Source organism: Bidens hawaiensis, unplaced genomic scaffold, assembly GCF_021521415.1.
Source record: "Bidens hawaiensis isolate Kalapana, Puna unplaced genomic scaffold, B.hawaiensis_p1.1 tig00021055_1, whole genome shotgun sequence".
NCBI classification, from domain to species: Eukaryota; Viridiplantae; Streptophyta; class Magnoliopsida; order Asterales; family Asteraceae; genus Bidens; species Bidens hawaiensis.
Genome location: NW_027493263.1, coordinates 188,118 through 204,382, shown reverse-complemented (window position 1 = coordinate 204,382; position 16,265 = coordinate 188,118). Strand labels below are relative to the sequence as shown.

The 16,265-nt window shown below is 35.1% G+C and overlaps 2 protein-coding genes and 1 pseudogene across 4 annotated transcripts; 1 reads left to right on the top strand and 2 right to left on the bottom strand.

Moving 5' to 3' along the window:
• Positions 1-252: 252 nt before the first annotated feature.
• LOC143562737 (protein FAR1-RELATED SEQUENCE 8 pseudogene) lies at positions 253-4,022 on the bottom strand (annotated as a pseudogene). Its single transcript, XR_013140540.1, has 2 exons — positions 3,947-4,022; positions 253-2,517 (listed from the first exon to the last, which is right to left on the bottom strand). The product of XR_013140540.1 is annotated as a protein FAR1-RELATED SEQUENCE 8 pseudogene (transcript).
• A 3,445-nt stretch (positions 4,023-7,467) lies between these two features.
• On the top strand, positions 7,468-10,892 carry LOC143562736 (uncharacterized). The gene is made up of 10 exons (XM_077050464.1): positions 7,468-7,764; positions 7,827-7,921; positions 8,083-8,176; positions 8,267-8,343; positions 8,677-8,804; positions 9,006-9,077; positions 9,378-9,448; positions 9,755-9,830; positions 10,174-10,317; positions 10,700-10,892. Exons 2-10 carry the CDS (start codon positions 7,913-7,915, stop codon positions 10,737-10,739), a joined length of 711 nt encoding a protein of 236 aa, XP_076906579.1. The 5' UTR covers positions 7,468-7,764; positions 7,827-7,912; the 3' UTR covers positions 10,740-10,892.
• Positions 10,893-11,136: 244 nt separating this feature from the next.
• Positions 11,137-16,041, bottom strand: LOC143562735 (formamidopyrimidine-DNA glycosylase-like). Of its 2 annotated transcripts, none has more exons than XM_077050462.1 (10): positions 15,788-16,041; positions 15,276-15,327; positions 14,426-14,483; positions 14,227-14,295; positions 14,000-14,125; positions 13,868-13,918; positions 13,449-13,526; positions 12,869-12,968; positions 11,916-11,950; positions 11,137-11,833 (listed from the first exon to the last, which is right to left on the bottom strand). In XM_077050462.1, exons 1-10 carry the CDS (start codon positions 16,014-16,016, stop codon positions 11,405-11,407), a joined length of 1,227 nt encoding a protein of 408 aa, XP_076906577.1. In that variant the 5' UTR covers positions 16,017-16,041; the 3' UTR covers positions 11,137-11,404. The 2 variants fall into 2 exon arrangements, with proteins under 2 accessions (XP_076906577.1, XP_076906576.1); XM_077050461.1 differs by lacking the exon at positions 12,869-12,968 and adding an exon at positions 12,727-12,829 and having other exon boundaries at positions 11,139-11,833.
• Between the last annotated feature and the right edge of the window lie 224 nt (positions 16,042-16,265).

The window sequence follows — 16,265 nt, the reverse complement described above, 5'->3', positions numbered from 1 at the left end:
AATAATATTGTTTTCGTGACCAATGCTAAATGCGACCACCCATTGGGTTTTAAAACTATTGTTTTAAAGACTGAAACATAACATGTATCATAACAATTTTTTCATGTAACCATATGACCGCATCACTATCTCTCTCACTTTCCCTAACAAGCACATCAACATCATACGAAATTAGATATTAATTAATAACTATATTATGAAAGGGTTCGATAAGAGAACCAATCCTTAGTATCCTAGTTTTAGGCATATTCGTAATCATATTAAGGACTATAACATGATTATGAATTGTAACTAAATATTTACAATTACATCTGTACTCATACTAAGCATTTTTATCCGCAACCAAACGAACCTTGTTCAACGACTCTTTAAACGCTTGCCAAGCGACCGTATAATGTTCTAACGAAGCCATACCTTCCTCGACAACTTGTAAAGCTCGTTTATGCAAATGCTCAAACCGCTGAACCGGATTTGTAACATCAACATTATTAGACCCAAGATCCGGTACATACAGTCGTTTAAAATCTTTCCTCCAACGAGACAAGATATATTGACTCGGGATCTCATCTATACCATTATGATTAAGAACACATAACGCGTGTCGACATAAATACCCTTTAAAGTTAAAACAGCTACATATGCATCGAACCTCGGCTCCTATTTCATCATACATCACTTCTAGGTTCCTAATAATATTCCCCTCGGTTTCTTGCTCCGATACCATGTATGTAACAATTGATCCACTAGTGTTTGTTTGTGATATGTGAAAACATCGTGACATCATCTCGACTTCATATTGGAAAAGCGAGAATACTTCTTTCGTGTATAGTTTGGAAAGCTGTGATTCATATGTGCACATGGTTCTCAACTTCGGGTTTGACTCTTTTGACTCAATATCATCAAACGCTTCTTTTTGGACCTTGCTTTGAAACACCAAGTCGTGCGTTTCAAAAAAATCTTTTAAAGAAGTTTGTTGGCGAACATACCCGTGAAAGAACGGAACCATGTACTCACCAGGTTGAAACGTAAACATACCCATGAAAAATGTGTCTTTTGAGTAAGCCGGGACCCACCGTTCCCGGTCTTCAAACAAGCTGTGTAGATGATCGTTGTCTCGGATCTCGAACCGTCGGATCATATCATCCCATGCTAATTCAAAATCTTCAACTTTTATCGAATCATAAATTATGTTATTGAAAGTCATTCTAAACGCTTCAGTATCCAAATTTCTTGAATTTTGGAAAATGCTTTCGATAACGAGAGGCAAACATAAACGATGGTGGGCCCGCGGAAAGATTTCAGAAATTACACTTTGTAAAGATGTGCACTGATCTGTGATTAGGGTTTGTGGCGGGCGGCCTGCCATACAAGTCAACCATGATCTTAACAACCAGTTATAAGTTTGTTGACTTTCGTCAGCGAGTAACCCGTAACCGAGTGATATAGTTTGACCATGGTGATTGACCCCAACAAACACCACTAATGGGAGTTTATACTTGTTCTTCAAACATGTTGTATCGAGTGCCACCACATCTCCAAAATACCCGTATGAAGCCCGGGCTCGCGAATCGATCCAAAACACGTTTTTTACAAACCCGTCATCCGTAAAATCCATTATATAAAAGAAATTCGGGTTTATTAACTGAACCCGACAAAGATAATCATTCATAACCTGAATATCCTCTTTGTTTAGATTTAAACGTTTGTTTTTCATGATATCGTTATCCGGATCCCGTTCATTTGAGCTTCCATAACACGTATCTGCAACCGGAGTTCGGTAAAGCTTTATCGTTCGCACCTCCACGTCAGCATTCGGTTCTAACTTCCGTTTTGATCTGGGTTCGGTTTTCTTGTGTGATTTGGCATTTTGGGCCCGTTCGAGGTCAAACGAGTGGTTGTGATCAAGTTTAGCTTCGTCAACGCGCCATCGATTAGTTTCAACTAATTTTAAACGAATCATTGCCAAGCAACCGGTTCGTGTTTCTTTTCTTCTACTACTTGCTTCTTTTAAAGTTTTGAAACCTTCACAATTGCAACAAAGAACCGCTCCTCGCTTTTCCTTACTATTCCGTTTAGTCCATGAAGATTTTACTCTAATCGCAAACCCGAGTCCGATAGCGTATAAATTATAGTATTTGTAAGCATCTTCATAGCAATCAAATTCCATTCCCACAACTGGTGGAAAATTGTGCTTGTCTTGTTCATCATTTGCAATTTCAAGCATTTCGGTACCTATGGAAACATGACCTTTGGGTTCAAACTCAAGCATTTGGTCTTTGTTTTCAAACTCTAGAATTTGCTCGCTTTCGTTTTCGTGATCATCGGTTTCAATATCGAGAACCAGCTCACTGTCGTTTTCCATGTCGTCAGGTTCGATCCCGAATAATGACTCGGTTTCCAGTCCTTCGTTTTCAATATTAAACACCTGCTCATTGTTGATGTCATGATTGCCACCATCGTCCTCGAGAAGCTCTTCGCTTTTATCAGAATTATCTTCCATATCGAATGAGAGTTAACCTAAACAAGCAAAAGCTGATTATCTTGTTTTGAAAAACATAATATGGAGTTCCATTATAACATTTAAGGAGCATCATTCATCAGATAAACTACTTCAAGTTCTTAAATTGTAACCTAATATTATTAATAAAAACCAAACTGAAGTTTTACAGCTTTCAAAAAGCATATCCCTAGAAATTGACTAATTTTCACGTTCGAATGTAATGATTGGCCGAATACACAAACAGATGCATGAAAAGACTTAACCTAAATACCTATAGATTGCACATTTTAACAGTATGTTGGTGCATCTCGGCAACAATAGATAGTTGTTCGTAATTGAGTCTGTAACCGTTACGTTTATGTTTTGTGTCGTCTAGTGTTTGGTTTATGTAAAAACGGTTTGTTAACGGCGTGCGAATTTAACAGGCGAACTTGTTTAAGTCAAAGATCGGGTATATAAGACAAGTCGGCCTAGGTTTTGTGATTAGCCATTCCCAGCCGTCTAGCAGTAGTGTTTTAAAAACCGATTCATACCCACCGGTTGAACCGGTTAAACCGGATTTCGCACAACATGCCGGTATTTTGAGCCCGGTATTTTTGACCGCTTTGCTAGAACATCGTACCGGCGGTTTTTACGGGCAAACCGGTTTTAAGCACGAGAAATTTTTGATATTTGTGGCCCATAATTTTCCAAAATTACTTTTAACCCAACAATTAACACTCAAACGTGTAAACTTTAGGACTATTTTTTTAAACTTGAGTGCTTTTGTATTATTTTTTTAATATAGATTAACTTTTGGATTATTTTTTGTTATGAAATCATTAGTTTTGGGTTATTTTTAGAGTTGAAGTTGAATTTATAGGAAATTATAAGGTAACTATTCAAGCGGTTGAACCTCCCGGTATAACCCGGTTCAACCGGTTGCACCATTTTTTAACATAATCCGATACACGTAAAATACCGGTTTTTAAAACATTGTCTAGCACATTTAGAACAAACAAGCGTGTTCGGTTTTGTTCTAGTGTTGATTGTAACAGCGTTAATAATCAATAGAAGAAGTATTAAAGTGATGTGTTTATGTATCTGGTACTCGTTACGTTTGTCCGCAGCCTTAATTGTGCGAATCAGTATCGTGAAGATCCATCTAGGGACCTCCACAGTATAATCCTCAATTATACTTGACAAAGTCCATCCATTGAATTATCAGATTAGCAAAACATAGATTAGGCATTAGCAACTAACTAATCATAAAATGGTTACAATATGTTTTCCTGGTACAGATATTCGTAATCAAGTGAAAATGCGACAGGTGATTGTTGAATATAATAAATTAATAATATAATACAAGCGATGATGAAGTCAAAACACGAGGAATCATCAAGTAATAAAGACATCGGTGAAAGCAAAAGAAAGAAGATGTAAGTAAATAAAAGAAGCATAGCAGACCTGAATGCGGAGACCTAGGGTTCGTCGAAGAAACGGTATAGGGGCAGAATTTGGGAGAATGGGTCTGTGGAACTCGGACTCCCCGTTACTTTGAAGTTTTACCCTAACGCCTGTTCGATAGTTAAAAAATGGGGTATTCTTTTGAGTTTTGTTAGGACGCAAAGCAAAGCAAAGGAGTAGGAGGAGTTAGAAGAATTAAATTAATGTATTTTTTTAATAAGTTATTCTTTATTTAGAAAATGACATGATTACAAGGATAACTATTTTTTAACATAGTTATCCTTTTATTTCCTCTAATTTTCTTCCAACTCAAGAATACACCTAATTAAAAAAAATTTCTTTCCCTTCCCTTCCCTTTCTTATCCTTCCATCTCATTTCCTTTTCTTTCTTTAATTAAAAAACTCAAAAACAAGACGTAAAAATATTCGACCATTATATTTGGGGTCTTGGGGAAGTCGACAGGTGGTAATTATTATTATTAAAAAAAGTACATAAGTTTTAGTATGGGTTCTCCCGTTACGGTTTGGACCGTGAAACTGTTTAAACTGGTTATTGATTTGGTTTCGTTATTGGTTTTTTTATTATTATTTTTGGCTTAACGTGTTCTTGGTTTAGTTTCAAAACTTAATGGTTCGGTTTCAGTTTTCAATAAATAAAAAAAACGTTACCAATAACTTGGCTCACTATTTGACCTAAAGACCATCAAAATCGGACCGTAAACATCTGTAAGTTTTGAAAGCATTCACAAACTTTTTAGATTTCGTAAGTTTTGAAAGCATTCACAAACTTTTCAGATTTTAGTTGTTCGTTTTCAGAAATAACGAACTTTGTATCTTAAAATATAGTATGCTTATTAAGAAAAACCAATTGTTATTAAATTAGATATCAACTTTTTCTACGTTATAAAAAAGTCATAGACAGTGATGAACCGGTAAGAAAAAGACTTTTATGTTTCATGTGATTTAGCAATTCCCTAGGCTACTAGTTGAAGCTAAAATAACAACTAGCCAGTTGCCCGCGCGATGCAGCGGTGTATGCGCAAACACAACCGGTGATAGTACGTTTGTAATCTCGCAACGGTATTTGTGTAACCCGAAGGTGGTATGCATTTAACGTGGCATCGGACGTGTAACGGGTGCTAGTAAGCGCGCCACACAATGCCTATACGCGGGCAACCCGGTATGTATAAGCAATGCCGGTGATAGTACGTTTGTAATCTCGCAACGGTATCTGTGTAACCCGAAGGTGGTATGCGTTTAACGTGGCATCGTACGTGTAACCGGTGCCAGTAAGCGCGCCACACAATGCCTATACGCGAGCAACCCGGTATGTATAAGCAATGTTATCCACGTAACTGATGCTTGAACACTCGTAACCGGTGGCAACAAGCAAGAAGCAAATACGTATACAATAATCTCAGATAAACTGCTTTTTAATCCAATCCGTTTTGACGAACATATTCCGACCTGAAAACGTTTTAACCCGGAGCCCATTTTGACATGAACCCTTTCGATCTAAACTCATCCCGTCATGAACTGAAATAACCCTTTTTGTATTAACCTGTTCCAACTGTAACTTGTTCCGACAACATTAGCCAAACTTGTCTGACCCGTTGCATGTAATAACTGGTAATCACGAAACGTGTTAGTTTTTTAAAATTAATAAACTATAACAATATTATACTCAAATTAAAGATAGTAAAATGCTCATTTTTATGGTGTAACCTTTTAGAAAAAATATTAATGTGTGAAAAAATTATAGCCGTTAAAATGTCGTGGGGGTAGTTGGTTAATAATGAGGGAGAAATGTGTAACTATTTAATGAATTAACAAAATTTGATTAAAGTTGAAGGACTATTATTGTAAATTATTTTTGAATAAGCAAAGACTATATTACCCCTATATTTTTAAAATTTTATGCATTTTTACTTGTAGATTATGCAACAAAAGAGGTACCTCATAAAATTTAAGAGGTCCCTCCCTCCTATATTATATACTAGACGGGTGCCCGCGCGATGCTGTGGGAAACCAAAATCCTAGTAATCATGTAACAATTACGGATGTTCAAAGTTCGTTTGAAATCTTGAAAACGTTTAAACCAATCGCCACTTTTGATTAGCTGGTTTCTGAATGTTCAAACTATAGAAAACAGTTCGGTTTACGGTTTATACCAAAAATAGGCCATATAAAACCGGACCGGACTGTAAACTTATTATTGAAACTCAATGCGTGAAACCAAACCATTAGTAACGATTCAGTTTAAATTTTCGACGCTTTAGTTTTCGTTTTTAATGAAAAAAAATCAAACCAACGGTTTAGCTCACTATTTAACTTAGAAACCGTTAACACTGAATTGTGAACGCCTATATGTAACATGTTAATTTTTTTAATTAAAAAAACTATAGCAATACCATACCCAAATTAAAGACAATAAAATGCTCTTTTTTATGGTGTAATTTTTTAAAAAATGTATTAACGTATGAAAAAGTTACAGCCGTTGGAAAATCGTTGGTGGGAAGTTGGTTACAATTAAAATAAAAAATAATATATTGGTAAAGATGAATGTTCAAAGTTGTAATAATTTTTTAAATTTACAAAGGTTGAGTAAAGATGAGGGGGCAATGTTGTAACTTTTTTCATGTATATTTTTTAATGGACAAGTTTGTCCCTATCTTACATGTTATAGAAGGTGTATCTTAAGCTTTACAAGTTGTGAATTACTTAAAATGTAAGTGTTTTAATTTGCCCATGTTTCATGCATTATATATATATATATATAGGTAGATAAAAGAAACAAAAATATAGGCGAAATAATAAATGTATATTAAAAGATGCGTAAGCGCGCGTGATGAGTTACCTTCACAAACAGAAGTTGAAGTTGTGTAACTGTCGTATCATCCATTTGGTGGTGGTTAATGGCTCTCTCTCTTTCCTCTCCACCACTTCATTTTCCGGCCTCATCCACCGGCAGGAGATTATCACCACTCACACACGGATTTCGTAACGGATAATCCGTCCAGCCGGAGTGCCTGCGGAGGACGGAAACGTCGGCCATGTAAGCTCACTTCATTCTTGTTTTGTGATTCATTCAAAATTAGGAGATCAAATTGTTACTAATCTCTTCTTTATTGAGCTGCAGCTTAATCATGTATGCACTTTCAGATTATATCATATTGTTTTTCTTTTCTAATTTATTAGAAATCGGAGCTCAATGATGTATGCACTTTGAGATTAGGTCAAACTTATTAAGGAAAATCTTCATTTATCCTTTTTAATTATTTAGAGATTGGAGCTCAGTTCTTACTATTTTGTAGTGTTTTGAGTTACTAATGATCTATGCACATTGAGATTAGGGAAAATTTAAGCTGGAAAATAACAGATTTAGGATATTTCTGTTAGAAATTATGCATCTGTTGAGTAGTGATCCTCCGGCTAACAATCTGTCATCTGCTTACACTAATGTTTTGTATAGCGTGCATTAGGTGAATTCTATTATTATGTGAGCATTTAGTGAATTTTTTCACAATTTATGCATAATTGTATCACAATTTCATAATCTTGAATGGCTAGCTAATACAAAGCTGAAACTAGATTAACACAAGGATCAGAATCAGTAGATAACCAAAGAATTCATTTAGGTTAACATTGGATTTCTTTCTTCATAATGTGATTTCTTACAAGTTATCTATTTCTGCAAAGATGCTACAACTTCTGTTAATAGTATGTGATTATGATTGTATAGAGAATAGAAGATAAGGGAAAGGAATATGGCAAAACCATCAAATCTGGAGGCTTTAGATGGTTTGTGAGAGAAACAGGTAAACTGTTCAATATGAAAAATCCTATAATATTTCCGGTATTTTAATTTTAAATCTTACAGGTACATCTGATGCTCGGCTTGGTCCACGTGGAACTGTTGTTTTCCTCCATGGTGCTCCAACACAGTCTTTCAGTTATCGGGTTGTCATGTCTCAGGTTCTGCTTCTGATTCTTCCATTTATATGTTTGATTATTCCAACTATTGTTCAAATATAATTACGGATAACATGTTAGCATAATTGCTGTATGGATGATTAATTTGAATTGAACACGCCTATTCTCTAGTGGTTATTGATATCTTTCATATGAACATTTAGTTGGCGGATGCTGGTTTCCATTGTTTCGCGCCTGATTGGATAGGATTTGGTTTCAGTGACAAGCCACAGGCAGGATATGGCTTTGACTACACTGGTGTGTGATATTTTCGGAGGAGAATTAATATTTGAAGATAAATTCGTATTTTATGATGTGCCATAGATCTAACCAAGTTATCGTTGACAGAGCGTGAGTACCATGAACAACTGGATAAATTATTTGATGTACTGGAGATCAATTCTCCTTTCACATTAGTGGTTCAGGTTTGTACTAATTTCACACATTGGTTTATACATGGTGTGTTTATGTGAATCTGAATTTTTTGGGCTCATGCTGACTTTTGGACTTCAAATCTTTATACCCCAATTTTGTAATAACTATGGTAGACCCCATATACTGAATGGTGTCAGTTTAAAGAAATAAAGGTCTTTTTGTTAGGATAAATTTGAGGAAATATAGTTAAAAAATAGATAGAATGCAACTATTTTTATCTCGTTGTCTATTTTCTGATATTATTTTAGGAGTGATATTTTCTTTATTTTATATGAGTTACTCCTTGCCTATCTGTTAAGTAAAGTCTTTACATTCTTTTGTAGGGATTTCTTGTAGGTTCTTTTGGATTAACATGGGCCTTAAAAAATCCAAGCAGGATATCCAAACTTGTAATAATGAACACTCCTTTGACAGCTTCATCTCCTATCCCAGGACTGTTTCAACAACTCAGGTTCAACTTCTGTGACAGTTATTTTATTTTTACTTATGTAACATCAGTAAGTATATTAATAAGACTTTTTAATTTATGCATGCCCATTTCAACTTATCATACCTTTCATTCTGTTTATCTTACTTTTGACACATGAGCAAATAAAATGTGCATCATATATAAAACACTGACAATATTATTATGACTCCTGTTTATTTACAGAATTCTGCTGCTTGGTGAATTCACTTGCCAAAATGCAATAATGGCTGAGCGGTTTATTGAAGCAGGTAGCGCGTACGTATCCAATAGTGCATTTTATTTACTATGGATTTTATTTTAGTTATTTAAAATGGTTAAAATATACAAAAGACAGGGGAGAGTGCTCAATTAACTTTTAGCATATTTGAGCAAGTGAAAGTTATGTTAAAAAATGTGGAAAACACATTGATTATCAATCTTTATGAATGCTGCTTCACAAAACTAAATCAGTTTTTTTTTTATTTTTTTATAGAGCTTGACTTTTTATTCTGATGAGTTATTTAATTTTAGAGTTTCAAACTGCTATTTTCTTATGTTTACTGTTTCTTGTAACAGTTATGTCCTGAAGGTAGAAAAGGCTGATGTTTATCGGCTACCATATCTGAGAAGCAGTGGACCTGGATTCGGTTTGTAATTTGCCTTCTCCCTTTTCATCTAGTAGGAGTATCATAATGGGCAGGCCGGGCATGTCGGGTAACTCGTCAAAATAGGTTTTTGATGAATATGGGTTGACCCACAAACACTTTTGTTTCTTCGTGAATGTTATATTATTATTGGTTGGTTAAATAAGTGGTTTTAACTTTTATGCATTTGAACTCATTTGGATGATTATCAAACCATTTAACCTGTTTTCTTTATACGTTTTAGCTTGAGCAAATTTAAACCCTTAAAGATATTACTGTATTAAATAAAGTCCTTTTTTTATGTTTTAGCTTTGCTTGAAGCTGCCAAAAGAGCCAACTTTAATGGGACCGCAAGCCAGATAGCCGATGGCTTTGCATCTGGGAGGTAAACTATATTTCAAATATCCAAGTATTAATATTATTTTGTTAAAGTTTTGCCACAGAAACCCATTGTACTTCCCCAATTTTGCAGATAAGTCCTTAAATTAAAACGTGCATGATTCCGGTCCCCAAACTAGTGTTTTTGCCAGATTAACCCATCGTACTTTCCCGTCTTTTGAAGATCAATTCTTGAACAAAACCTCAGTGACTTAACTGTGCAAGACGGGGAAGTACAGTATTTTTTGTTCAGAAACTTACCTGCAAAAAATATACAAAGATTATGGTTTTTTTGTGAAAGAAACATCATGTATTTTCAAGTTATAAAGATTTAGCTTTTTTGGAGACAGGTGGGATAAACCCATATTAGTTGCTTGGGGTATATCGGACAAATATCTTCCTCAATCAATTGCAGAGGAATTTCAAAAAGGAAACCCGTCTGCAGTAACTCTGAAGTTAATTGAAGGGGCTGGTCATATGCCTCAAGAAGACTGGTAAGTTATTTAAACGCTGTTCTTTTAACCTGTTTATACTGAAATGGGTGAAGTCGGTGTATGTATACTGTCATAACAAGTTAAACGGGTCAAAAAACACCTAATGTCTTTTAGAAATGCTTGCAGCGTCCTAAATTGTTTTATTTAAAAGTTACTACATTATTAATTTTTATAATCGCTTAGTAGTCAAGGTGGCAGTCTGTGTATTTTTGAAGAAACATTGATGACGTGACAATACAAAATAAAAATAAAACTCATTTTTTCAAATTTGTGCTCAACCGTACGCATGGACTGCCACCTCTATTTCCATCATAAAATTATTCTTGTAACGCGCGTGCACACGCACCGGCATTGCTCTGATAATAGATTGAATTTGTCACAGGCCGGAGAAAGTTGTTGATGCTCTCAAATACTTCCTTTGATTATGACATGTAGATGAGGGTATGTATTTCACATAATACTTGGTGATTGTTTTGTAAGGGAATGCATATTAATAGTCACTGTATGTATAGTTTCTGCATTTATTATATATATATATATGATATCTTATATGCAAAGCAGATGATGGCAAACAATTCACTACTTTTGTATCAAGGAAAAAAGCAGCAGGTAAACTATAGGGGTTTTAATAACATCTGAAATTTACCAAACCGTCCAAACCAAAGCAATTTCTGTTTTTCATTTTCCAAAACTTGTAGTCATAATCGTGTACGTGCTGTAAATTACATTCATCAACTATCATTTTCATTTTTACATTTTAAATACAATCTAATGATTTTTAAAAAAATGTATTAAAATAACCTGATTCAAAGTGTCAAAATCTAACCCTAACACCGGCAAAATGGCCAATCTGGCTTTGTAGTTTTTTAATACTACACCAAGCAGTGAAACCTTAATTCTTCATGAAAACAACCTAGACGGCTAGACATAAACACCACTTAAAACTGGTTCCCCGTGGTACAAAAACAAGGTTACTAGTTCCTTAGCTGGCAACATACATAATGGTTACAAAAAATAGAAGTCAACACTTGCTCCCTTGCCCTTTCACATGTGTTTCCCCAACCTAAAAACAGAAGCAGTTAAAAGACTATTTTGCCCTCATCCTAGTCGGCCTACCAGTCTGCGCTTTCTTAGCAACCTCCACTTCCGCCTTCACATCATCCTCATCACCATCATCGCTATCACTTTCCTTTGACTTCTTTCTAGCAGTTGACCTTTTATTTCCCGAACTACCCTTTGACTTTTTTTTCGTTGCAGGTTTTTCCTCCTCGTCATCGTCGTCGTCATCATCATCATCATTGTCCTCATCACTTGTGTCGGTCTTGCGTTTTGCAGGAGGCTTCTTAGCTTTGCTTTGAGTCGTTTTCTTCCCTCCTTTCGGTTTTGCAACTTCTTCATCCTCACTTTCTGCTCCGTCATTGTTCTTTTTATTGCTGGACTTCTTCTGTGGTTTGGCCGCTGCTTTGACTGCTTGGTCTCCACTTAGCTTTTGTAACTCAGGTACATATGCACTTGTCTACCAAAAAAAAAATAAACTTATGCTCCAATATTCAATCAACACCTCATTAAAAAGTAAAAATGATTTGGACTAGACATACCCTGCTTCCAGCTTTGATAAAGTCGATCGCCTTTCCTGCCATAGAATGTAAAAAGTCAAACCTTAATAGCAAGAATATGTTGTTTTACATTTTAAAGATTCAGTTGAAAATTTTGGCCGACTTTTTTAAATCTAGTCATGAAAACACCAAGCAAAAATCAACAGAGTAGAAGTGGTAAGATGAGCGAGTAATAGAACGGGTGACTTATGTTGACCCGCAAACACTTTCATGTACACTCTAATTATGATTACAAAAAAAATGTTATCACAGTAGTCTTCTAAATCTTTGAATAATAATTAATCAAAAAGGTTATCTTTAAGCATAAAAAATTAACATGATGCGACGTTCAACTTGCAATTCACAATTTGCTTGACCTAGTTGACAGTTATAGACTATGCTAGGGATTAGTTCAGGTTGATCCGCAAACGCATCCGCTAAAAAAAGTCAAAACCAACTAAAACCAACTGAAACAAAACCAACAATTTGGCTTTAAGTTTTTGTAATCGAACTTTCGACGTGGTTTGGTTTTGCATATAACTAAAAACCAAAATTTCGGTTTGAGTCCAAAATGACCCCTGCACACCTACTAATGATTTATTATGATTACAAAACAACTTTTTTTTACAATACTAAGCTAGACATTTAAATAAAAACTATATTAAAAGGTTGTATGCATAAAAGATTCTCGGCCTGTACCCCTTTTAGACAAAACCCGAATCAACCCCTTCATAAATAAACGTGTTAAAATGGTCACAACTACAACAAATAACCCTCCCATAATGTGATAAAAAGAACAGTTGAAGAGCCAAACCATCAACAAAAGTCTTTCCAGGCTTCTTTTCCCTAGAATGAAAAATCCAGTTACTAGGAAACTGGCTACTATCAGCCCCAACTTCAACAGCTTGCTCAATAACCTGTAAATACAATAAGCGTTTGTCAAAATACGATCTTACCATTTATTTTTCCAGGTTTTTTGCCCCATCTAGAATGAAACAACCAATCAGCAGGAAAACGACTGCTGTCAGCATCAACTTCAACCGAATGCTCAATAACCTACAAATATTATCCTCTATACTCACTGTAAACTAGATAGATTAACTGTAGAAGTGGCAAAAAAGAATAGGTCAAACAGGTTGGGCTGACCCATTAACACTTTTTGTTCAAAACAAAATTATTGTATTGTTTCGAGGTAAAATGATTTAGGAGGATAATTAATATTTTATATTTTATTAATGTTCATTAATGAAACTTTTTTTTGTATTTTACATTAAACAAAAAGGTTGTGTACATGTTTGAGCAAAAAGAAGAAAACTGTAACCATATTCGAAGATGTAAAAGATCCCTTTTTAGTTTCTACACTATATTAGTGTAAGATTACAGTGTGTACATTTGAGCACAGTTTGACGCTAAAATAAAGATTTACCTATTGGATCCATCGAATATATAAACATAACCCAATTGGGCCACTTATAAGTAAACTGATCAAAACTGCCACCTCTTTAATCAACAAGTTAAAAATAATTGTTTACGCACCTCTTTAAGGGACTTGTGCAGTGCTGCACATCCTTCTTTGGAAATGCTGGCAGCACTCTGTAGTGGATGGATTTTTGCCTGAAAATAATTTAATTATTACATAAGTACTAAGAAGCATTATCAGATACAGAATATGTAAAGAACAAAATGAGATGTGTGACAGAAAATAAAATGAATATTACATGGAACTGTAAAACAAGGATAACAATAAAACACCAGAAGATACATTGATACCTAAGAAGCTTATCTATTTTATATCCCATGTTTGACCCATTTTAATATAAAACATAACCCAGTTAAACCAATACATAAATTAACTGACTGAAATTGCCACCTCTTAAACTAGAACGATAAATTGAAAACGAAAGAAAAAGAGGTATATTGTGTTCAAAAGAAAAGTTTAGGGAAGCAAATGAAACCTGATATAGCACTTCATCTGCAATCCAGTTGCCAACACCTGAGATAAAGCTCTGCCAAGATGAAAACATAATTAATTTTTGTAGTAAGTTTTAATAACTACATGATCATTATGACTTGTACATAGTCCCAACCTGATCGAGTAAGAGAGCCTTTATGGCAATCTTCTTCTTACTCAATGCTTTAAAGAGTTCATCTTCTGTCATTGGCTCCAATAAGGCATCTGGACCAAGTTCAGATATCGGGGCCACAATAGCTGGCTGTCATTAAATATAATCAAAAGAATTAAAATCCAATAATTGTTTACGGCCTAAAGTAAAATAAAAACCAAGTGATACATGTGTAACTAGCATCATCTTACATTTTTAAGTAAGCGGACTTTTGCAAATCGCCTTTTGTCAGTAAATGATAGCTCCAAACCGTCATCTAGCTGGTATTAGTATAAACAAAATAAGAGAGTAGATAGATAACAAATATTAACATCTTCCAAGAGTAAAACTAACATTATAATATTTCAAACAAATGAAATTAGTTGTTTAAAATAAGGTACTCATTCTTACTTCTATGAATACTTTGGAATATTTGGAAGGCCACTCATCTGTATCACTAACTGCGGACCTGTAGGCAATAAACCAGTCTAGGTATCAACTTTACAATTAAGAAAACCAAACATCATATTTGGAACATAACATCCGCCAATCTAAATGCTTCAGTTTGGTTTGACTTATAAACTTATGTTGTAACAAGCAAGCTCTAAATGTTTCTACACGATTCGACCTCAAGCTCTTTAAAGCTTAGGTAAGGTCAAGCTCGGCTCATTTACATTTTACACAATATGAGAAACCATGTGCACACAAACATAGTTAGACCTAACAGTTTCCAGAAATGTAATATAATTAAGGGGCAACTGTGTAGAATGGTAACCAAGTTTTAAAAGTGTTCCAATTAAATCACTCAGCTTTCATGTCTTATCTAAATTACAGGTTAACGTGTTTTTTAGCATTTTTCTTTTTTGTTTCAATTAGGAACACTTTTTTTTTTCTGATGCTGATGTGGACTAGTGATGTGGATTTTAGGTATTTTTTATTTTTCAATATAATTAACATGCTTCCTTTATTTTTTTTAATATAATTACGTATATTGAAAATCCCCCCCCCCCCCACCCCACACACACACATCTTCTCCTCCATTTCATTCTTGACACACAAAAATTCCGATGATGGCTCGATTTGAAGGTCTAGTGACCCAATTTGGACAAAAAACGCACGAGTGACCTAACACTACATAACTAACTATTTCAATATTTTCCCCAAACCAGTGCACTTCAATGTTACAGTACAAATAAACTCACAAAACTATGTTTAAGCAATCAAGCCCTAATTATTTCTACAAACAAAATAAATTCATTACCTTTTATACTTGGTCACAGCAACACCTTTAATATATATAGCCCCCGCCATTCCTGAAACACAGACCTCAAAATTAGCAAACATGTAAGCATCAACATTCAGGTTCAACTAGCTGAAAACCTAATTCTACACAGCCAGCCACCAATTCACACTGGCAAATTGGTGATCCATAACTAAACCGAACCAAAAGTGACTGTTAACCGAAAAGCATTTATCAGTTATTTGTAGCTTTTATACCTCCATTTCATATTTTATACCACCATACATGCCTCCATTTTATGTATTTATGCATACATACATTTCACATGTATCTGAAAGTAAAATTTTTAGCCCAAGTTTAATTTTGGTTATTAACCGAAAAGCGAACCAAAAAATATAACTTAATAAACCGATTGGGTAATTCGGTTGAGGCTAATAACCACTAAATTACACATATACCAATGCTTGTGTGGAAGTCATGTAATGTCAAAAAAACAAGTAGTTTCTAGGGTTTGTAAAATTGGGCGTACTGACCGAACTGGAAAGAGGGAAACGGAGGAGAGTCGAGCTGAATCCACATATTCTTTCCCTTACGGTGAGCCGCCACGATTGTTTTCCCGGTCAGTGAGGCCTCGAAGTCGCCACGTGAGACACCGTCGATGACCTTCGTGTCGTCTGCCACAACGCATCGCTTGATCCTCTTTCCGATGCAGTTTTCCGCAATGGCTCTGCGAGCAGCCTCCACCTCTGGAAGCTCAGGCATTATTATTGTTTTGTTGATGTTAATGGAGTGCTGGTTAGGTTCGCGCGCTTTTCTTTTGGTTTATGTGAGCGTTGCTTGCAGGTTTCACATAAATGCATACGCTCCGAATAATAATGTGTCTGTCTCGTCGAATAATATGATGCCACGTCAGAAATTGCTCACATCTGGCCCAGAACAGCTAACGGCCCAGCCCAATAACTTAAAAAACTCGTGGCAGCTCACTCAATTTAAAAAAACTTTTATGTAAAC